We start from the raw sequence: 24,714 nt of genomic DNA on the forward strand, positions 1-24,714 counted from the left end.
ATCCTACTACGCAAAAGGCGTAAAATTATTGATATATTTCACTAATATTTAACTTTCAAAAAACATCAAACAGAAGTGGAGGATACATATAACATATCTGTATAAGTCTGCATGCACATATTTGCAAAAGACATTCTTTTATCTTGACCAATTTACATATTTTCCTGTATTGTACAACACAAAAACACAAAATATTAAGTTCTACAGATTACGTTTTTGGAATAAGAGATTTTTTTTTATACTTTTCTTATTTGTAAGTAATACAATTTAGCTGTCTACATGGGGCAAAGACTTATCGAGAGAGAGAGAGAGAGAGAGCGTGACCATTATTTCATGTGATCTATTGCACATCAAATGTGAAATGTTTTTTGGCTTTTAGTATGAATATGTTCATCTTACTGTTATCTATAAACTAGTGTTTTCAAAAACAATGACAATATTCACATTTAGAAGATATAAGCATTCAAAACTCACAGTCTTTCACTTCCGCCAAAATGGATCAGTGGTTTTGATGACATCACTCTGCACTTCAGCTTCTCATCAGATTTTCTGTCCAATCAAATGATCAAAATCAAAGCTCCGCCCCCTACATTATAAATAGACGCTGAAGCTGGGACTGAATTGGTCACTTGTTCACACAATTACTATTTTCTACATGGTGAATGGCACATAGCTCACTATATAGGGGATAGGGAACGATTCAGACAGTGTAATATGCTTTCCACTGGGGCGAATGAAGTCTGGTTTCACGTTAGTGTCACAGGAACCGCCACAGCTCCGGTCCAGAGACTCGATAAACAGAGCGGATCATATGATCTAGTTGGCGAAGACCAGAAAACGTATCAGACCCATTTGAATTCTGCACAGAATACTGTATTTTAAAGCGATATGGAGGAGATTAGGAGGAAACTGCGGCTTTACCTGAGCTCAACGGCTCTGGCTGAGCTGTGATATAAACGAAACACTATTGGCTATTTGGAGGAGCTGTTCGATATGTCCCGCCCTGTCTCTGGAAATTACCTCAACACATTGAATAATGCTGTGCAGTGTGACTTTGGCTGACTCGATTTGAATGATTAACTCTTTCTATTACATTGAAATATTAAATATGAACTTTTAATATTTTACACATTTTGTCTATTTCATTTTTATAATTCATTTAGTCTGTTTCTATTTTCAGTGCTGGATATAATACATAACTAAGTAATTAATTACTGTAATTTAATTACTTTTCCCTTGAAAAAGTAAAGTAAGGGATGTTTTTAATGTATCTTTAATACTGTTCAAGTTCAAGAATAATTCATGCAATTTTATATTATTATTGTTTTTTATATTATTAAAAGTGCAGTTTCATGTCTATCATTGTATTGTTCAACTGGTTGAGGTTGATATGGGATTTAGAAAGTAATTAGTAATAAGTAATGCAATACTTTTAGAGATTAATTAGTACAGTATTCTAACGATGTTGGCGATGTAATAATTAGTAGCTAGTAATTAATTAGCCTAATTTTTTCACTTACCAAACACTGTCTATTTTGGATACAGGGATTAAAAAAATCCGAACCATGTAGAAAAGGAATTTCACATAAATGCTGTTAACATGTTTTTAACATTTAATAAAAGGAACACTTCTTTCGCAGTTGTTGTTCATGTACACTGTAAAATCCAACAGTGATTCTAACACTTTTTAGTTTTAGTTAACTTTACTTAATGTCTTAACTTAATTGTAAAAATCTAGTAATCTGCACTATTCACATACTATGTTTTGTTTACTCAGAAAACCCAAGTTAAGATTAATTGATTGGTTTGATGTGGTTTTTGAGGCGGGGAAAATCTTAATGGACTTTTCACTCATTTCCTCCACTTCTGCAGTTATTTCTCTCTGTTTGCATTCACTCATTTCCCAAAGTCATCTTGAATGTTGAAATTTTAATACAACTGAAAGAAAAATTTGAGAGAACATCACACAAGCTGACTTCATAAATTGATGTTGATTTTCCTAAAATGTTTTGTCACCATTATGACGATTAGTGATCCCTATGGTTGGGCACTTGGAACTTCATTTATACTATTGTAATTCTCTTTCCATTGATGCAGCGATTGCAACAAGAAATCAGTTATTCGGTTTCAAAGGAAGAGAAGTGTGTGTATATATATATATATATATATATATATATATATATATATATATATATATATGAATGATGTATAACATAACTATATTTTATGTCAATTAATGATCTTTTATAATTTTGTTGCTAACACTTATGTCCTAAACACCTTGTGAAACTTTTAATTGGGTTTATATAATCCCTCTATATTTGTGACAATCTTGCATTTGATCATACTTGAGTCACACAGACTTCAACATTCAGCCTGCAAAACACAACAATGGTAACAATTATATTTTATTTAAAGTAAATTATCAAGTACTCTCTACAGTTCTTTTTTAGTTACTAGAACTCTTGTGTAAGTAAACTATACTAACTAAGCATTTGTCAGCACCACATACTATTCCTATTTCACATTACTTGTTTTTTTTAAGGTAATCGGTTTGCATGCTTTTTTTAACCCTTTCACGCATAGTGGTCACTACAGTGGACAGCTATTAAAAATGCATTTTCTTGAATTTGCACGGGTTTTTATGGCAAAGTTGCACATCAGCCTCTTCATTGGACCCTTGTGCATCATCCTATAAATTGCAACCAAGTGGCAAGCCTTTGTATTTCGATTTTTTCCCCCTCCAAACCAAGATGGCCAAGGGTCAGTCAGACATGCCAAGTTGCTCCGGAATATCCACCCATTCCTTCTATCCTAGGAGACTCTTGTAGGTAAAAAAAATATTGCAGCATCAAGCAATATCTAATGAGTTATATCACAGTAAAATTTTCCAAGTTTTGATTTTAGATTGAGAGAAAACTCTGATTAATCACATGTCCACTGTAGTGGACGTCATGCATCAACTGCTATATTTCAGCTACAATTCATAATTATAATGTGAATATTGTTTTTGAAATTTAAAACTTAAAAACTTAATCTGCAGTGACTTTTTTTACTGTAAATAAATGTATTTGTATTATTAGAAAGTAATTTTCATTGACATCGAAAAAAGTCATGTGATTACATATGTATGACACTTGTAATGCATTACTTTATTTGTTAGATCAAAAAGTAATCTGATTTCGTAATGCACGTTATTGTAATGCGTTTTTTTACTCATAACATCAAAAAGTAATCTGATTACGTAATGCATGTTACTTGTAATGCGTTTCTTTACTCATAACATCAAAAAGTAATCTGATTACATAATGCATGTTACTTGTAATGCGTTTCCTTACTCATAACATCAAAAAGTAATCTGATTATGTAATATGCGTTATTGTAATGCGTTTCCTTACTCATAACATCACAAAGTAATCTGATTACGTAATGCATGTTACTTGTAATGTGTTTCTTTACTCGTTACATCAAAAAGTAATCTGATTAGGTAATGCACATTACTTGTAGTTAATTACTTGTTAGATCAAAAAGTAATCTGATTAGGTAATGCATGTTACTTGTAACACATTACTTTACTTGTAACATCAAAAAAGAAATCTGAATGCGTTATGCATGTTACTTGTAATGAATTACCCCAAACACAGTGATCATTTCAGATGAGATTGAAAAAAACGTATCGCTAGGTTTTCTCAGAGGAGGGCTATGATAGAAATGTGCATGTCCATCTTGAACATAATCAGAATTATCAGCTAATAAGGGTAAATCTCCATACTCTGGTGCACTGGAGGGAGCATCTGAGTGGTTTCCACAGTTGTACCTTGACAGACTGTAGAAAATTCTGATGGAATCACGTCCTCATGTTCTGATATCAAAGATACGCGAAGTGCAACTTGTATGAAGTTGTATGAAGCCTTTGCAATATTTTGCATTTATATTTTTTGTATATATTTTATAGTTTTTACATGATTTGATATAATTGTATTGATTAGTTCGTTAAATTCACATACTTTATCTTTTTGATTATTGTCTTATTTAATACAGTATATCTTCAGTTTAAACCATAAATGCATGCTGTCCACTCAAGTGGACATCTGAAGATCTCTTTGAAAAATTTGTAAAAAAATAAAATAAAAATCAATTCTTGTTTTTCATGCCCTAAGAGCAATAAAAACACATAGGAAAAAAATCCTGACTGAGGATATCATAATTCATGCATGAAAGGGTTAAAGTAAGTCCAACTAATTAGATTTTACAGTGTATGTACATGTCACTGCTAACTCTATGTGGGCAGTTTCATCTCCATAAATGTAAAGTCACTGATTCTAAGCCCAATTTTAGGCTTTTCTGTGTTGATTTAAAGTTTTTATATGACTTTCTTTGTTTATCAGCCAACAAGAAAGCTGCTAAAACTGCTCTGTTGTTAAAAAATTTATTGTTTCATTATAAGTTACCTCCCGATTTCCTGAGCATTACTTTTTTAAGTTTCATGTTATTTATTTCTATTTATTTTCATTCGTGTATTGTATATTTAATTTCAATTGCTTTAAATGTTTTATGAATACTTTTTTTTAGTAGACTATCTCTTACTGTATCTTGCTTGAAAATGTATTTTATTGCCTTGCTCTACCTCGAGTTTTTTTATCCAATTTTTTGTGTGCGATACATGTATCCCCTGTGATCTTTGTTCAATAAAAAAAAGGAATAAAAAGTACATGTCACTGTTAGCTATTTAATATTCATAAGCCAATCTTCCACCACATTCATTAATTCGCCAGCTTACTAGCTCTCAACGTCTCCCTTGTAGCCAATCAGAATGCCTTGCCGGGTTACGCAATTAATATTCAAAAGTCAAACCTTCATCGTAATAGTAGTGGTACTAGTATTACGGTCGACAGTGACGGTAGGAGTTGCATCCTATTTTTGCACGTTGCACGAATGAAATTATAGGCATGCCATGTTTATCTTCGGCATTTCAGTGGCCCGAGCGGTAGGAAGGTATTGTGAATTCTGTTGTTTAACACACGTTATGCTGTATGTGTTGTTGTTTGACTGGGTTGACATCGGTACTACTAATATAACCGAATGCTTGAATGTGACTGGGGTCAAATAGACAAGCTATAAATGCACGAACTTACCTTACAAAGCTTTAGTATTGGAGGATATCTGGTTTTAGTCAGGTTATCTCATTAGCTTCGCTCTGAACTAGGCAATGCAACTGGCATATGTGAAGTAGTATAAGTGTATCACAAGCAGATCAGGTTCGCATTCCCTAGTTTGACAGACATGTGAAAGTGTCCATCGTTAGTACGGAAAACATCCACAGCTTGCGACCCTGCACAGCACACAGTTTCTCTTCTATATTCTCTTCTCTGTTTTATGAACAGTAATGTGTAGCTTTTCTTTTTCTAAAGTTACAAGAAGCTGCCTAGAAGAGCCCATGCAATGCATGCAAGCTTACATTTGCACACTGGCTCTTTCTGGCTCTGGCTTTCTGTCACTGGCTCTTTCTTTCATACAGAAAGAAAGTGTATTAATACTGGCTCTTTCTTTAATATAATGCAGAGTCATTATATCTAGCTCAAAGCTCAAGATGACACTTCAGAATGGATCAATCATATCCGCCCACAGCTGCTCCAGCACAGTTGACAAGAACAACAGCATGCGATGGGATCTGAGCCCAGAGGAGATCCGACATCGGACTCAGGAGCTGATCCAGCGGATCCAGCGAGCCTTTGACTCTGTGGGCTCCGTGGACATCGGGAAGGTGTGCTTCGAGAATACTCTGCAAGTCATTGCAGATGCAAAAGCAGATTATGCCGGTGAGTGGCAAATGATAGCCTAACTTTCATATTGTATTAATGTGAAGTTTTTTGCATGTGCTGTCATATTCACTTTTCCGTTCTCTGTTTCAGCTTCACGTCATATGTTGGACTTCCCCCAGTATGTGTCTCCATGTAAAGAGGTCAGATTGGCGAGCACCGAGGCTGAGAAACGCCTGTCCGATTTCGATGTGGAAATGAGCATGAGGGCGGATGTGTTTCAGAGACTTATAGTCCTGCAGGTAACACAACCACACACACTACAGTGCTGGATTTAGATCATTCCAGTGTAGAGTTATTCTGAATAATTCTGCTATTTTATTTCATTTTATTAATTGTGCAGTGGAAAGAGTATCCAATTATTGTAGGCAATCATTATAGCCTTTGATAATTTTCATTGGCTATATAATAAATTGTGTCTCAGAGCACGCAGATGAAACACAATAAACATGATTGCCACGGTTAAAGGCGTGTATGTGCACTAACCTCTAGCCCTCCATCCAAATATGTTCTTCTCCACTATTTAGTACACAAAAATTCTATGTCAAATGAGAATGTAACAGTATGCAAACTGATTCTTAAAGCGATAGTTCACCCAAAAATTCTGTCATTATTTACTCGCCCTCATGTCGTTCCAAACCCGTAGAACTTTCATTCATCTTCAAAACACAATTGAAGTTATTTTTAAGAGCTATGTTTCCATCCATGCGCATTTTGGGATATCGCATTTAAAAAAAACGCCAAGGTTTGAAATGCCAAGATGAGCAATAATTAAACAAGTGCGCATAAAAAACGGAAATAAATATTTTTTTATCCGATAAGAAAAAAAATACTACGATGGAAATTTACCGAATAAAATTCTCAATGTGCATAAAAAAACAAAACATGGGATGGCATAACTAGATCAACCAGCCGGACGATCTTGAAATGCTTAATTAATTTATTATAGCATACAAAAATTATTATAGGCTATACAGTCGCATCTCCTACTACAGCGACTTCCATTTTCCTTAGTGATATTTAGTTCCTGTTTATCAGTTAAACCATTTTTGTGTGTAATTTAAATTCGCAACTTTGGATGGAAACATATGCGCTAATGAAACCTAAAAGATTTCTGTACCTCCACTGAAAATCCATTCCATCAAAAACTAAAAGCTTCAAGTTCATAAATAAATCGTAAGAGTAATCCATATGGCCGACGGCAGCTCAAACCAGACTTAAAATGAGACTTATATTAGCTTCCTTGCTTCTTGCATGTCAAGCAAGCACATTCGAGCCTGAATGCTCTATGTATGTGTGTTGATCAATGTTTATATGCGACTAAAAGCCTAAATTAAATCTGTTCATCATGTACAGTAATTGGGTCTTTTCAGAAGACTTGCCCTGCGTTTGAATATGCCCACTTCCCTACTATATAGTAGGCAAAAAACAGTATGTGTGAGACGAGTATTTCATACCAAATTTCATACCAACTTACTGAACAATATGTGATTACGGGTGCAGTTTAGGTTGGTTATGTTGGTTACGGGTGCAGTTTAGGTTGGTTTAGGTTATGGGTTTGGGACAAACTGATTAGTAGTTTTCTTTATGTAATAACTGAGTTCATTTAAATCAGTATTTTTAAATGTTAAACCCCATTTATTAATATTGTAACCACCTCAGGGATGTGATTTTTCTGTATTTATACGGATTTCCGAATTTTCCGACCTGAAAAGTATGATGACCCACGTGAATTGCTTAAATCCGAGAAAATAAATGATTGATGGTGGTGATGACGATTGAAATCGCAAAATGGCCTTAAACAATTACTAAATAAAAGTAATTACAGGACACTATTATCATGTTTGCCAGGATTCAAAGTACTAAATGCAGGAAAAAAATATAAAAAATGAATTTTGACAATGCCGGTTTGTGGGAATGTGATATATAGCTTAGTGCGATCATCAAACAGTTGTGATGTCTTTATATAAATATATAGTCTTCATGTTTCAGAGATTCAGTTTCGATTCACAGTATACTGTGTGTTTGAGACGCTTATAATTTGCATTTGGAGAAGGCCAACCGTCTTCCCAACTCCGTAATGAGAATAGTTTATAAATCTGTAATTTTCCTTCTTTTTGTCTTTAGCTGATCACATGACATTGCCTTCACCTGCTTATTACAGTTTATGGGTCAGTTTTCTTGAATGAATGAATGAATATGCGTTGTTTGTTTTATTGGAGGTAAACAATATGACCTCTGTCATCACTCATCAATGGAGAACTTAATCTCTGGGTACTAAAAAGACGTCTGGCAAGCTGGAAACCGCGTCCAGTTTCATAGGGGTGACCCATAAAATGAGGCATGTGGCGGTGTTCGCTGTCCAAAACAGTTTCATGTTGCAGATTTCTCAAATTAAAATGATTATTTGAGTGGAAATCTCCCGTTGGAGTGAGCTGGACACTATTTTGCGCCTACTCAAACTTTCTACTCCAATAACGCTCATTTGACGAGGCTGTCCTCTCTCCAGGGTATTTACTGCCTTTTTAATTGGGCTGTAATAAAGTGATCCCGCTATTTCTACCGAAGGCCAGTGTGGCATCCTCACTGATCCTGTGGAAGAGTCCATTCACAGGAAAGCATGTGACGCTCGTACGGTGTCGGGCCCATGTCAGTTTGGCCTGGTGTCAGAACCGCGGGCCGTAAACATAACTTCAGCTGTCTCAGCATTTCCCTCTTTATCTTTATAGGAAAAACAATCCAGTGGTTTATTGCCTGAGTCGGAGAGATTCCTGGGACGACTCATTAAATTAGGCAAACGGAATGGATTGCACTTGTCTAAGGATATACAAGAAGTAGGTTTGGTTTGGTTTGGTGTTTACTGTAAACTTGCCTGTGAGGATGAATTCACATATAATCTTGATTCTTCTTAGTAGAGTGTCTCTATTACTATTGCTCATGCTTTACAGTATTTACTTTTTAGTGATTTGAACAAACCCAAAAACCTGAAAAATGGACATTGGAGAATCAGCTTCTAAATAGCAAAATTGTCACAGGCAAATACCTCTTATGTTTTGTTTAGAAAACTGAGCTGCTATTCTAGCTGTTATTGCCAATAGAAAATTTAGCATGAAAAAAAAAAACATTTATATGTGCGAAAAATGTATGATAATTAATACTATTTTTAAATGATTCTGATAAATATTAAGTAATGAATGTAAAAGCATGTATAGAAGTTTTTTTAATACATATAAAAATTATAATTTGAAGTTGTAATATCTGTAAATGTGAAATGATTCATATTACTATGAAACATTATAATATTAAAATGATAAATGTATACATTAATACTTAGCATTGAAAAATACTTTTATATTTATATGCATTTATGAATACATTATATAATGCATAAATATAAATTATTATTTTATGTTATAATACCTGCAAATGTAAAATTTTACGTATAAAAATTAAACATTAGTACAATTATAAATGTAAATTAATACATTTAAATGAATAAAAAATAATACATTTATAATTTTTTGTTGGGGTCATGAAAACATTGGCAGGTCAAGGAGAAATTTGGACTTTCGTCCCGATTGAGCAAGCAGAAAATCTTCACTGTTGAGCCCTGGAAAAAAAATATACAGTGCTATGCATAAGTTTAGACACCCATGCTAAAGTTGACTAAAAAGAGGAATAAAAAATCATCTTTTGGAAATTGAACTTAATGCCTTAATTAATTTTTTTTTGGAAAAATCCAACCTTTAAGGACACCAGTTTTCTTTGTGAATGAATAATGTATCGTAAATAAATAAATGTTCTTCCTTAAAATACAGGGTGCATAAGTCTGGACACCCCTATGTTAAATTCCCATAGAGGCAGGCAGATTTTTATTTTTAAAGGCCAGTTACTTCATGGATCCAGGATACTATGCATCCTGATAAAGTTCCCTTGGCCTTTGGAATTAAAATAGCCCCACATCATCACATAGCCTTCACCATACCTAGAGATTGGCATGGAGTACTTTCCATAAGATCATCTCTCAGTGCAAATCAAACCAGCTATTAGGCTAACTGAAATAAAACCATGCCAATCTCTAGGTATGGTGAAGGCTATGTGATGATGTGGGGCTATTTTAATTCCAAAGGCCAAGGGAACTTTATCAGGATGCATAGTATCCTGGATCCATGAAGTAACTGGCCTTTAAAAATAAAAATCTGCCTGCCTCTATGGGAATTTAACATAGGGTTGTCCAAACTTATGCACCCTGTATTTTAAGGAAGAACATTTATTTATTTACGATACATTATTCATTCACAAAGAAAATTGGTGTCCTTAAAGGTTGGATTTTTCCAAAAATTTTTAATTAAGGCATTAAGTTCAATTTCCAAAAGATGATTTTTTATTCCTCTTTTTAGTCAACTTTAGCATGGGTGTCTAAACTTGTGCATAGCACTGTATACAGTAGTTATTAATTATTTTTATTGGTCTTTCGATGTCTTTTTTTTTTTTTTTTCAGGAAATCAAGTCAATCTCTAAGAAAATAAGTGAACTCTCCATAGATTTCAACCAAAATTTGAATGAAGAAAATACAGTGCTGTTGTTCTCGCAAGAAGAGCTCGGTAAGTATGTTTATCTGTAGTATAACAGCTGTTTTAAGGGGCTTTCGCACCAGAGGAACGGTTTCATAGTTCCTGTAAATATTGGCGCAAGTACACGCTTTTTGGCGTGTTCGCACCGCAGGAACTGGGAACGATTTTAGTTATAGGAACGCCTTTTGGGTGAAACTAAATTAGCTCTTACTTCACAGTAGGGTATAACTCAACAGGAACTACCAGTGACGCAAGTGTATGTTGATTGGCCGAACGTGTGCCATACGAAACACCAGCACCCGCCATTTTTAAAAAGCTGTGTAAACAAACACAGTTTACATATATTTACTCCACAAACTAACTCCAGGAACATGGAAAACAGTGATAGATGGAGGCCATGAACTTCTCAAGCTTTACGCTGCGGAGTTGTTGATGTTGTTGAATGCTGCGCTTAAATGACGTTTCTGTCGGCCGGCTTACGGCACTTCACAGTTCCTACCGCCGGTGCGAATGCAGCTAGGGAAATTACCCTTTGGGGAACATCTGGTTCTGCGGGACCGTCCTGGTGGCTAGTTCCTATAACTACCCCGTATGAAAGCCCCTTTAGTGAACTCATCTTGGGCACACTTTTCCTCCTTTCTTTCTCAAGTGGGTCTTGCGGAAAGCTACGTGAATGGTCTGGAGAAAACAGAAGATGGGCGGTATATAGTCACCCTTGCGTATCCCCACTACTTCCCCCTGATGAAGAGATGTCATGTTTCCGAAACCAGGAGGAAGATGGAGATGGCCTTTCACAGCAGGTGCAAGGATGTAGGTTCAACTCGTACTTTGGGTTCAGTTAGGCTTTGGAGGATTAGCCCAACTGGAATGAACATATTCCACCTGTTGTTTCAGGTGGAAAATCAGGGTATAGTTTTCCAGCCCTGGCAACTCAGTCATGGAAATAAAGCCATGTCCTAGTTATGCACTATTAATGTTTGTTCATTGTTTACAGGTGAACACTGCTATTCTTGAACAGCTGATTGAGTTGCGGGCAAGGCTAGCCAAACTTCTGGGCTACAGCAGTCATGCCAATTACATGCTGGAAATGACCATGGCCAAAAATTCAGAGAATGTGGCACGATTTCTTGGTATGTTTTCTTGTCTTTTTGTCCAGTTCTTTCTGTGAAGGATCTTCAGGCCTACATTCAGGCACGCACAGGTTAATTCTGGAGTGACAGGCAGTTTGGTGACCCTTGTCCTCATGTTCAGTTGTGTGACCTGACAGTTTCATTATGTTGTTGTCTGTCTGTGGTGTTGCATAGACTCCTCTTGTAGCTTTTTGGTTATGCTTTGCTGACTCTTCTTTTATTTTTATAATCATTAATTGACAGATACTATTTTACAGGCAGTTTTACTTGTGCTGATGAAAAACAAATTATATGCACGATAATAGATAGAAAACATATTATATATAAGAATCCGCCAACTAGTAGTTTCCTTTATTTCAAAAGTCTACAGAAAAATATTATTTTGAATCGGTTTAGTGAGTTTTGAGTAAAAATACTGGTAACACTTTGTACACTGTTACACATCTTACATATTAATTACTATATTACTATAGTAGTTACAGTAAATTATGCATAATTACACACAACTAAACCTAAACCAAACCCTAATTATGTAGTAAGTACATGTAGTTTGTTAATATTACACAGTACTTAAATGTATAATTAAACTGTAACAAGCACACCTTAAAATAAAGTGTAACCACAATATTGGTCAATCAGTAAATGATTTTACACATTATTCACTCAAAAATATTTGAAAATAACTTTAATCAAAGAGCACCTATGTACAACCTTTGAGCGCATTAAGATATATTATATGAGATGTTCAAGATGTCATTATGTTGCAGATATACAGTTGTAATCTAAATTATTCAACCCCTGTTGCAAATCAGGTTTATTGGCAAAATGTACAGACTTTCAGCTGTTTGCAAAGAGCAGATCAAACAAAAGTAATTGAAATAGCTCAACACAACATGTTTCAAGTGGTTTCCCTAAATTTAACTGAAAATGCAACTTTTTATGACTTCTGCAGACTCAAAATTATTCAACCCCCTGAAGAGAATCCCTCACAACAGTGCAAATCTGCAAAACAGGTGTAGCCTCAAGCTCACCTGATGCAACTGATCAAGGGCATCATTAGTTGCACCAGGTGTGCCTGAGCTAGAGCACATGAAATATCTGAACTGGCTAGGTTTCTTGAGTGTCACGTTTGACTGCATGTTAGAAATATGGTCAAAAGAATGGTCCAAAAAGTTAAGAGAAGATATCATCGCCCTTCACAAGGAACAGGATACAAAAAGATAGCGAAGGCACTAAATGTTCCTAGAGACACCGTTATAAGCAAAGTTTGCTAGTTCAAAGTTATAGGAACAGTGGTTACACTACATGGACGGGGCAGAAAAATGAAACTATCAATGGCTGCAACCAGATTTCTGAGAAGGCAGGTTCAGAAAACCCTCGAGTGACTGCAGAAGACCTGCAGCAAGACCTGGAGGCAACAGGCACTGAGGGTTCAGCTGCACAGTAAGAACTCCAAGACCTACACCACTACTGACCCAAAACCACTGGAAAAGTCGGCTCAAATTTTCTCAAAATCATATAAATAAGCCAAAGAAGTTTTGGGATTCTGTTCTGTGGAGCGATGAAACAAAACTGGAACTTTTCGGCCCTCTGGATCAGCGGTGTGTCTGGAGGAAGAAGATAAAGCATATTATGCTGTAAAGAACACTCTATCTGCAGTTCAGCATGTTGGTGCTCGTGATGCTCTGCGGCTGCTTTACATCCTCTGGCACTGGAAACCTGCAGTGTGTGGAAGGCAAGATGGATTTATGCCGTCAGTGAGGAAGCAGAAGCTTGGGCGTCATTGGACCTTCCAACAGGACAGTGATCCCAAGCATACCTCAAATTCCACCAAGGTTTGGTTGCAGAATAAGTCCTGGAAGAGTCTACAGTGGCCTCAGTCACCTGACTTGAACCCCATAGAAAATCTCTGGAGGGATTTGAAGAAGGCAGTTGCAGGACGCAAACCCAAGAGTATTACTGAACTGGAGGCCATGAGGAACGGGAACGGGTTCAAGGAACGGGTTAAGATTCCTCAGATACGCTGCCAGAAGCTGCTGTCCGGAAATACATCTCGTTTGCAGCAGCTCATAACAGTATACGGGTGCTCTACTAAATACTAAAGATACTTGCCATGAAGGGATTGAATAATTTTAAAAACTGCAGACGTCATTAAATGTTGAAACCACTTGAAACATTTGTTGTGTTGAGCTATTTCAGTTACTTTTGTTTGATTTGTTCATTGAAAGTCTGTACATTTTGTCAATAGACCTGATTTGCAATGGGGGTTGAATGATTTCAATTACAACTGTATATAAGATTCTAAGATTTGTTTTTATGTTTTTGAAAGAAGTCTTTATGTTCACCAAGGCTGCATTTATTTGATCAAAAATACAGTAACAACAGTAATATTTTTAAACATTATTACCATTTAAAATAACTGTTGATAACACTTTTTTACAATGTCCTTGTTATGTTACTTGTAGTTACTTACTGTAGTAATAACTGTAAATTATGCACAATTACATGCAACTAACCCTAACCCTATAGTAAGTACATGTAGTTAATTATTATTATTATTCAGTACTTAAATGTATAATTACACTGTAACAAGGACACCTTAAAATAAAGTGTAACCAGACTGTTTTGTATTTAATTATATTTTGAATGTAGTTTATTTCTGTGATCAAAGCAGAATTTTCAGCATCATTACTCCAGTCTTCAGTCACATGATCCTTCAGAAATCATTCTAATATGATGATTTGATGTTCAAGAAACATTTCTGATTATTATCAATATTGAAAACAGTTGCGCTGCTTCATATGTTTGTGGAAACTGTGATACATATTTTTCAGGATTCTTTAATGAATAGAAAGGGGTCAAACACTATGACCACCCACAACACAAGTGAAGCAAATCATGGTGACTATTTTGTATCAACTGTGTGTGTAAAGCTCTGGGCTTTAGTCTGTTGCCATAGTCAATGTGTGGGATGTTGCCGAAATGGCTTGGGCATCTTACAGCAGGATAAAGTTTCCTGTCACCCAAGTACACACAGTTCCAGGTGTCGCTCTGGCCTCCAGATACCCCAGATCTCAATCCAAATCAAGTACAAAATCTGGTACAAAACATCCCATCCATGGTCACTTCACCCAATGTGCAGGACTTAAAGTGTCTTCCGCTAATGTTTTGGTGCCAGATAGATACCACAGGGCACCTTCAGGGGTGTCAGAGCGGTTTTGGCAGGTGCTCATAGTGTTTTAGCTCTGAACAGTTTTCCAGCTGTCTAAATAACCAAACTGTTTTTGGTGCTCAATAGATGAGTTGTATTCGAGGTTGAGACCAGTTGGTGAGCAGGAGCGGCACGACCTGCTGTCACTCAAACACGCTGACTGTGAGAGGCGGGGCTTGGCCTTTGACGGACAGCTGCACGCATGGGACATGCCCTACTACATGAACCAGGTGGAACGAGTGAAGTTTGCGGTGGATAAGGACAAACTGATCGAGTACTTCCCTCTGGAGGTGGTGACAGAGGGCCTGCTGAACATATATCAGGATCTGTTGGGTCTGGAGTTCCAGCAGGTGGAGAACGCCCATGTGTGGCACGATAGCGTCAAACTGTACTCAGTACTGGACGCTGTGACTGGAGATGAAATTGGACAGTTTTACTTGGACTTGCATCCCAGGTAAACCATTATAGACATTCTAGATCCATTATAATCCATTATGTTTTGGATTGTCTAATTGGTCTTGGCTAACTAGTCAATTTTCCTTGGTCAACAAGCTTCAGCAGAAACAATTTGTTCATTGACCAGCTCAATCAACTTGGTTCTGCTAGTGAACAGAACAGCTATGCTGGTCCAGCAAAGTCAAGTGGTGCAACCAACATGCAAAAAAAATTAAAACAGGAAATTATATCATCTCACCATCGAGTCTGTCTGTGATTACATGAAGAAACAGAAGAAAACTGAGACAAAGGTCAAGTTCAGGGAAGAAGGAGCTCAGACGTTAAGCATAACTTTAATTGTAAAATAAACATAAACAACCTAGCAAAAAGAGCGGCAGCAGCCGACTGCACCATATAAGCACGATAAAACCTGCAAGGTAAAATGTCCCGGGCTCTCGGCTCCACCCTGCTGTGTACCACATTAACGTTATAAAACTTTAATACATTAGCTCATTCATGAACATGAGTCCTGTCAGAAATCCAATAATCTGAATTTTAGTCCTTAAAATGTTGATTTAGGTCTTAACTTTATCGGCTTATGAAGTTAATGTTAGTGCTCAAAACTGAGGGATAATGAAGGATTTTGAAGAGTACAACTGATGGACACTTCGCTTCATGATCCTTTGTGCAGCGTATACAATTGTGCGAGAATCGTGCCTCCTTAATTGGCTTGGCAAGATAACGCAGAAGTGCGTTCCAGGGAACAGTTGTTGGGTCCCCGGCCTACACCCTTCTTCATCTCTTCACAGTTCTCACTGCAGGGTTAGGGCATAGGGATGAGTCCTTCAGAATGAAACACAGGGCCAATACAAATTTGGAAAATGGGTGAACAAAGCCATCGAATTATTTATTTTTTTCCTTTTAATGTTTAATGTTTTATTTGATATTCTGTTTTTTATTTTTTATTTCAGCCCAACCCAACCCAATTTCTTAGTTAAACACAGTTCTGTGTAGTCACATTCAGTTGATTGTTCATGTTGAATGTGAATAGATAAAATTTTGGACGTGAAAGGACATTAAATTGCATTCATAATGGTCTTAAAAAAGTCTAACATTTAGCCTGTTGAAACCTGCAGAAACCCTGCATAAATAATACAAAACATAACCAGCCTGGAAATTCATGCTGATCAAAACTAAATGAGGTTTGTTAACTTAAAGCACCCCAGTGCAGTTCTGAGTCTCTTAAGAGCATGCAGATGAAATCTGATGAATACTTCATGTGCTTTTCTGAGGAACTGGCTTATTGGCCGTGGATGTAATGACCTCCAGATGTATTGGTCTGTTTGACTCTTCAGGGAGGGCAAGTATGGCCATGCTGCATGCTTTGGGCTCCAGCCAGGATGTCTTCGGCCCGATGGGAATCGTAGGATACCTGTGGCCGCCATGGTGTCCAACTTCACAAAACCCACACGCAACTGGCCTTCCTTACTGCAGCACCATGAGGTGGAGACCTTCTTCCATGAGTTTGGACATGTCATGCATGAGCTCTGTTCCCGGGTACGTCAGTATTCTCAAACATAAAGATCGAGGGTCCGAATGTCTGAGACCACACTGAATGAAAATCTCAGATCAATAAGAAGTAAAACTGGTGGTACAAAATGTGCTTTTCTGTGTCCAGACGCGCTATGCAGAGTTCAGTGGGACGCAGGTGGAGACTGACTTTGTGGAGGTGCCGTCTCAAATGCTGGAGAACTGGGTTTGGGAGAAAGAGCCTCTCAGGAGGATGTCCCGCCACTACAAAGATGGCAGCCCGATCCCAGACGGCCTGCTGGATAAACTCATAGCATCTAGAGTGGCCAACACAGGTCAGATCTGACCCCACATTCACCACATCTATATAATCAACATCTGTATGTTCAAAAACATATGTTTGAACTTATTTTGAGGGAAGATTATTCAGAGGGAAGTAACATAAATACAGTATTATATATATATATATATATATATATGTATGTATGTATGTATGTATGTATGTATGTATGTATGTATGTATGTATGTATGTATGTATGTATGTGTATGTATGTATGTATATGTATGTATGTATATGTATGTATATATATATATATATATATATATATATATACACACACATATATATACACACATGCATGTATATATTTAAGAAATATTTGCTTAAATATACTGTATATATAATTTGTATTATATATAAATATAAATATTTTATGTATAAATAAAAAAAAAAACTTAAATATATACATGCATGTGTGTGTATTTATATATACAAAATTAATTATATATATATATTAGGGCTGTGAAACGATTAATCGCGATTAATCGCATCCAAAATAAAAGTTTGTGTTCACATAATATATGTGTGTGTACTGTGCATAATTATTTTGTATATATAAATACACACACATGCATGTATATATTTAAGTTTTTTTTTTTATTTATACATAAAATATTTATATTTATATATAATACAAATTATATATACAGTATATTTAAGCAAATATTTCTTAAATATATACATGCATGTGTGTATATATATGTGTGTGTATATATATATATATATATATATATATATATATATATATATATATATATATATATATATATATATATATATATATATATAGGCCTTAAATTAACAAATTTGAACAAAATTATATTTTGCATAAAGTATATGAAGGCTATTTTGGGAACATTAAGATTCCTTTTTTATTTTTTAATGGCCATGAAAGAGGTTTTTTTTTAATTCTCAATGGTGATTCTCATTAGATTCACTGTTATGCAATGCTTTATTTATAATATTTTTATATTTTATTTATATAACAAATACTATCTTTTTGTATTAAAATAATGAAAATTTGGGGAGAAGAGAAATTTGCTTGGATGTCACTAAAATGTCACAAAAATATTGCAGTGGTCTTAAAAATAGGATTAATTTTCTTAATTAACTTAATTACTGGTGTCATAAGCCTTTGCGCACAAAAAGTATTCTCGTCGCTTGAACTTAAGGTTGAGCCACTGTAGTCACTTGGACTATTTTAACGATATCTTTATTGCTCAGACTAAGTACTCTTGTGTCTTAGTTCTTGGCCATATTATAAAATATTTATTGTTTTTTGACATATTAGGTCATCCTTGCGTTCGATTAGTAATTGTAACTCGACACTCTGTTTAGTAAAAATTACACTATTAACAGTTTACTGCTGAAACATTACTCTGATCTGACAGCTTTTCCTGTTACTTTAAATATCTTCTATACATATTTGTGGTAAAGGGGTGAACACACACACACATTTTTTTTTTTTTTTATATATATATATATATATATATATATATATATATATATATACAGTGAGGAAAATAAGTATTTGAACACCCTGCTATTTTGCAAGTTCTCCCACTTGGAAATCATGAAGGGGTCTGAAATTGTCATCGTAGGTGCATGTCCACTGTGAGAGACATAATCTAAAAAAAAAAAAAACAGAAATCACAATATATGATTTTTTAACTATTTATTTGTATGATACAGCTGCAAATAAGTATTTGAACACCTGTCTATCAGCTAGAATTCTGACCCTCAAAGACCTGTTAGTCTGCCTTTAAAATGTCCACCTCCACTCCATTTATTATCCTAAATTAGATGCACCTGTTTGAGGTCGTTAGCTGCATAAAGACACCTGTCCACCCCATACAATCAGTAAGAATCCAACTACTAACATGGCCAAGACCAAAGAGCTGTCCAAAGACACTAGAGACAAAATTGTACACCTCCACAAGGCTGGAAAGGGCTACGGGGAAATTGCCAAGCAGCTTGGTGAAAAAAGGTCCACTGTTGGAGCAATCATTAGAAAATGGAAGAAGCTAAACATGACTGTCAATCTCCCTCGGACTGGGGCTCCATGCAAGATCTCACCTCGTGGGGTGTCAATGATCCTAAGAAAGGTGAGAAATCAACCCAGAACTACACGGGAGGAGCTGGTCAATGACCTGAAAAGAGCTGGGAACACCGTTTCCAAGGTTACTGTTGGTAATACACTAAGACGTCATGGTGTGAAATCATGCATGGCACGGAAGGTTCCCCTGCTTAAACCAGCACATGTCAAGGCCCGTCTTAAGTTTGCCAATGACCATTTGGATGATCCAGAGGAGTCGTGGGAGAAAGTCATGTGGTCAGATGAGACCAAAATAGAACTTTTTGGTCATAATTCCACTAAACGTGTTTGGAGGAAGAAGAATGATGAGTACCATCCCAAGAACACCATCCCTACTGTGAAGCATGGGGGTGGTAGCATCATGCTTTGGGGGTGTTTTTCTGCACATGGGACAGGGCGACTGCACTGTATTAAGGAGAGGATGACCGGGGCCATGTATTGCGAGATTTTGGGGAACAACCTCCTTCCCTCAGTTAGAGCATTGAAGATGGGTCGAGGCTGGGTCTTCCAACATGACAATGACCCGAAGCACACAGCCAGGATAACCAAGGAGTGGCTCTGTAAGAAGCATATCAAGGTTCTGGCGTGGCCTAGCCAGTCTCCAGACCTAAACCCAATAGAGAATCTTTGGAGGGAGCTCAAACTCCGTGTTTCTCAGCGACAGCCCAGAAACCTGACTGATCTAGAGAAGATCTGTGTGGAGGAGTGGGCCAAAATCCCTCCTGCAGTGTGTGCAAACCTGGTGAAAAACTACAGGAAACGTTTGACCTCTGTAATTGCAAACAAAGGCTACTGTACCAAATATTAACATTGATTTTCTCAGGTGTTCAAATACTTATTTGCAGCTGTATCATACAAATAAATAGTGAAAAAATCCTACATTGTGATTTCTGGATTTTTTTTTTTAGATTATGTCTCTCACAGTGGACATGCACCTACGATGACAATTTCAGACCCCTCCATGATTTCTAAGTGGGAGAACTTGCAAAATAGCAGGGTGTTCAAATACTTATTTTCCTCACTGTATATCAGTTTTTTTCATCTAAACCGGTGTCTGTCCGCAGGTCTGATGAACCTCAGGCAGATTGTTCTCAGTAAAGCTGACCAAACTCTCCACACTAAAGACAGAGCGGACACTGCAGCCGAGTTTGCCAAGCACAGCAAAGACATCCTGGGAATCCCAGCCACACCAGGTCATAAACACAGTCCCAACACGCTTATGACACCTCGTCTAATGAGCACATCAGCGACTATTCAGTGTTCAGCAGCTCGGTGTGAACACTCATTACACATGCAGAGAGCTTAGCCACCCACCACAGAGCTCATTTGCATATGGGCGCTGCATTTACATTCTTTTTCTACATAGACTTGTGCTAAACTTGTGTTTTACTGTTGCGTTTGCGTCTCGCATCTTCTTGTGCGTGATACGGCTAAAAACATGGCGATGACCCTGTTGCCAGAGTCCAGTATCTTTTAAAGAAATTGTCTTAACCCTTTATGCGATCACACCGGTGTGATTAGAACGTCGCTCTGCATCATACAGACTATATAAATTGATGACATGTTTTATTCATATCAGATACACATTGTGTTAGTAACTATAAAGTTTACTCTATTCTTCTCCCACTTCACCGGCTACTTACTTTCATGTATTTCGTGAGAAGTGGATGAATTGTAAATCCGACAGATACAATTCTCTGAATTGCGGTGCAAACTTCCACTACCACTATCACACGTTATAGATCAGCAAACATGATCATTATAAACGTTTATAATAATAATAAGGTGATACGCTCTAAAATAACTCGCACTGGGCGTCAGCTATAATATTTTAAACTTGCGTGTGAAAGGGTTCAATTGATTTAATTATATCACTCAGCAAACGTCTCTAGACCCGTGTTTACTCAGCCTGGTGTCTCACGGTTTAAAAGGAAACATGCGTTCTGCGTGAACAGCCACAGAATGTGTTTATTTTTCATCCACTACATGGCTTTTCCATAGTTTTTCTTTGTAAACATGACACAGCATTTAAGAATGCACAAATGCAGGAATTGAAATGAATTGCCTCTTAAAGGTACAGAAGTCCAATCTGGAGGTTTAATTGTGAAAGTCTAGACGGACATGTTTGACTGTTGTCTTTTGCAGCATCTCACACACAACATGGTGTTCTGAAAACACAATGCTGAAGTTAAAAGAAGTTTAACTTTGAAAGAAACATCTCTTTTTTTCATTTCACTGCCATACTGGATAGTAACTGATTATATGTAATCTGGATTACGTAATCAGATTCCAAAAACGAAGTACTTGTAATTGGATTACATTACATTTTAAGATACTCATAATCATACTACAGTTATATTTTTTATTGATTACATATTTACACAATGTTAGTAAATTATTCATAATTTATTGATTCTCCCCAATTTTTTTAATTTCTAAATAAATTTTCCTGTCTAAAAAAGCCTATCACTTTACAGTCCCTTTCCAAAAAATTAGAATATCATGGAAAAGTTTATTTATTTCCATAATTCCATTCAAAACGTTAAACTTCCATAGATTATAGATTCAGGGCCCACAACTTAAACGATTTCAAGTATTTAGTTGTTTATTTGTACATAATTTGGGCTTCCAGCTCATAAAACCCACGAAAACAGGATTTCCAAAAACTAGAATATTACATGAAATCACACAGTAATTACACAGTAATACCATGGTCATTGAACCAGGTTTTGGTTCTTTTGGCAGTGTGGGCAGGTGCAAATCCTGCTGGAAAATGAAGTCAGCATCTCCATAAAGCTTGTCTGCTGAAGGAAGCATGAAGTGCTCTGAACATGTCCTGGTAGACGGCTGCGTTGACTCTGGATTTAATAAAGCACAGTGGACCAAAGTTCTCTTTTCTGATGAGAGCAAATTTTGCATCTCATTTGGAAACCAAGGTCCCAGAGTCTGGAGGAAGAATGGAGAGGCACACAATCCAAGATGCTTGAAGTCCAGTGTGAAGTTTCCACAGTCTGTGTTGGTTTGGGGAGCCATGTCATCGGCTGGTGTTGGTCCACTGTGCTGTCCACTCAACGCATCCGTCTACCAGGACATGTTCAGAGCACTTCATGCTTCCTTCAGCAGACAAGCTTTATGGAGATGCTGACTTCATTTTCCAGCAGGATTTGCACCTGCCCACACTGCCAAAAGAACCAAAACCTGGTTCAATGACCATGGTATTACTGTGTAATTACTGTGTGATTTCATGTAATATTCAATTTTTTTGAAATCCTGTTTTCGTGGGTTTTATGAGCTGGAAGCCCAAATTATGTACAAATAAACAACTAAATACTTGAAATCGTTTAAGTTGTGGGCCCTGAATCTATAATCTATGGAAGTTTAACGTTTTGAATGGAATTATGGAAATAAATAAACTTTTCCATGATATTCTAATTTTTTGGAAAGGGTCTGTATATATGATATGTTCGAAAAGTCTTCTAGATTTGTGTAATTGCACACAACAGCCACTAGTCGTGTGGCAGCAGTTATATGAAAAACATTAAGTAAATACATTAACCATGTATTACTGTCTTTGGGAGGTTTTTGTCTTGCAAACTCATTAAAATGCACAATTTCATATGTTATTTATTATATTGGGTTGACTAAAATGAGAAGAAAAACAATAAATTTCAAGGTTTACAATTAATTCAGTGAGATTAATGTAATAAATGATGTAGTAAACTACAATCAAATCTATGCATATAATCAAATCAAAATCGTGAATTGATTTTTGATCGAATCATGACCTCAAGGATCGATTTAAATCGAATGATTCCCACCCCTAATGTATTTATTTAGAAGATTTTGTTCTTTCAAAGCAAAAGACCTGGAGCCTCTTAAGCATTATCTTCATATGTCTGTGTACATGATCTCTGCAGGCACAAACATGACGGCCAGCTTCAGTCATCTAGCCGGAGGATACGACGGTCAGTACTACAGCTACCTGTGGAGTGAAGTCTACTCCATGGACATCTTCTTCACTCGCTTCAAGAAGGAGGGGATCTTGAATCCAAAGGTATTCCAGCTTTCCATTGGTCAGAGTGAATGGAGAAAACATGTGACTGATGTTTAGATCGTCTCATCGTGGCACAGCACATTTTAATAGAGAACTGAGTCATAATAGCAGTTGATAGTTACCACATGACTGATGTGCCAGCATTTCCACATTCATATGTCCATCTAGGGCATGTAGCAGACTCTTATCAAGAGTGACGCACATGTGAGTTCATTGTCAAACTGCTGTCGAGGGATTATCTGCCACGAGGAGATAAATATTATTTATAATTATAGATACCTCAGGAATAGTACTAGCTGAGAATAGATTGTTCATACAATTGTTGTGTAAATGAGTGAGTGTTGTGTCATAGTTAGTCATAGTATTGTTGAAGGATGAGTCTGTGTTGCATTCAGAGGAAGATTGTTTGTAGAGCGCTTTCACAATGTGTGTTTTTCAGCAGCTTTACAGACAGTGCTTGTTTCAATGCCGTAGTTTAGATTAGATTAGACTAGTGAAATTCCAGTGTATAAATGACACCATCTGGTCATTAATGTAATCATATGTTTTGATTATGTTTCAGTTTGATAACTGTGTGTGTGTGTGTGTGTGTGTGTTTTGACATGCAGGTGGGCCGGGAATACAGGCACGTGGTCCTGGAAACGGGAGGTTCATTGGATGGCATGGATATGCTGAAAACGTTCCTGGGTCGTGAACCGTGCCAGGATGCGTTTTTTCAGTGTAAAGGACTCGCCCAAACAATTACAGAACAAAACTCTCATTGACGTCGGACTGTGAACTACAGGAAAGCAACTTTTCTGAATATATAGAGATCCAATGACACATGCATCCTTAGTTTTCATTGTAATAGTAGCAATATACAGAATATAATATTATGTATACATTTTAAGTTGTATTTCCTGCTGGTGTTTTGTTTCATTTATAATCAATTACAAATTTAAATGAAGGTAGCTATTCATTTTTATGCAAACTGAGTTATGCATGAAGAGTCTTCAAGGTCTGTGCAGTCTGGGCAAATAATAAATACAAAATTAGGTTAACTTCAAAGCTTACTTCAAAGAGATATTGCCAAAGTTAAGTGAATTGACATTGTAAAGTGCAAAATATAAATCTGTATTTCCATGATGAATAATGTATTTGCAATATAGATATATAGATATAGATATATAGGTATCATAACATTATGTTAATAATTATGTAAATACACTAATATGGTGCTGCACACATGTTATTACAAACCAGACATAATTATAATGCCTCGTTTTATGCCGTATCCAGAAAGAGTCCTTGGCCTGAAAAGTCGAAGACCCGAGTCATTGAAGATTTAAAGAGACAGTGCCACCAGTGAACACCAGGGGGAGACAGACACCAACCGATAGCACTCTAAACGAGCCAGTGTTGTTGAATAAAACAGTTTTAGACATTTAAGTTTATCAGTTTTTCACTATTTTATCACTATTACATAAAATATGAACTAGAGACTAAATACCACTACTTTTCTGGTATATTGCCATTTTCTAAAAAA

The 24,714-nt window shown here is 36.4% G+C and overlaps 1 protein-coding gene and 1 long non-coding RNA gene across 7 annotated transcripts; one reads left to right on the plus strand and one right to left on the minus strand.

Annotated features, from left to right (window-relative positions):
- Positions 1-474: 474 nt before the first annotated feature.
- LOC311076393 lies at positions 475-23,398 on the minus strand. The gene is made up of 3 exons (XR_014604660.1): positions 23,312-23,398; positions 23,118-23,198; positions 475-549 (listed from the first exon to the last, which is right to left on the minus strand). It is a non-coding gene; the product is annotated as an uncharacterized lncRNA (long non-coding RNA).
- Positions 4,818-24,707, plus strand: nln (neurolysin (metallopeptidase M3 family)). Of its 6 annotated transcripts, none has more exons than XM_084104584.1 (13): positions 4,818-4,900; positions 5,563-5,819; positions 5,913-6,061; positions 8,549-8,653; positions 10,321-10,423; positions 11,043-11,203; positions 11,388-11,523; positions 14,822-15,188; positions 16,525-16,726; positions 16,848-17,034; positions 20,200-20,328; positions 23,053-23,189; positions 23,798-24,707. In XM_084104584.1, exons 2-13 carry the CDS (start codon positions 5,591-5,593, stop codon positions 23,951-23,953), a joined length of 2,061 nt encoding a protein of 686 aa, XP_083960710.1. In that variant the 5' UTR covers positions 4,818-4,900; positions 5,563-5,590; the 3' UTR covers positions 23,954-24,707. The 6 variants fall into 6 exon arrangements, with proteins under 6 accessions (XP_083960710.1, XP_083960708.1, XP_083960712.1 ...); XM_084104582.1 differs by having other exon boundaries at positions 4,855-4,995; XM_084104585.1 differs by having other exon boundaries at positions 4,862-4,900; positions 5,578-5,819.
- Positions 24,708-24,714: the final 7 nt, after the last annotated feature.

The sequence above is a fragment of the Abramis brama genome (genome assembly GCF_963993115.1).
Source record: "Abramis brama genome assembly, chromosome: 25".
Taxonomy (NCBI): Eukaryota; Metazoa; Chordata; class Actinopteri; order Cypriniformes; family Leuciscidae; genus Abramis; species Abramis brama.

Coding starts and splice junctions, on each gene's coding strand:
- nln (XM_084104582.1), top strand. CDS start 4,955: ATGTTTATCTTCGGCATTTCAGTGGCCCGAGCGGTAGGAAG. Junction 6,062..8,548: donor AGAGACTTATAGTCCTGCAG/GTAACACAACCA, acceptor TTATCTTTATAG/GAAAAACAATCCAGTGGTTT. Junction 11,524..14,821: donor GAATGTGGCACGATTTCTTG/GTATGTTTTCTT, acceptor GGTGCTCAATAG/ATGAGTTGTATTCGAGGTTG.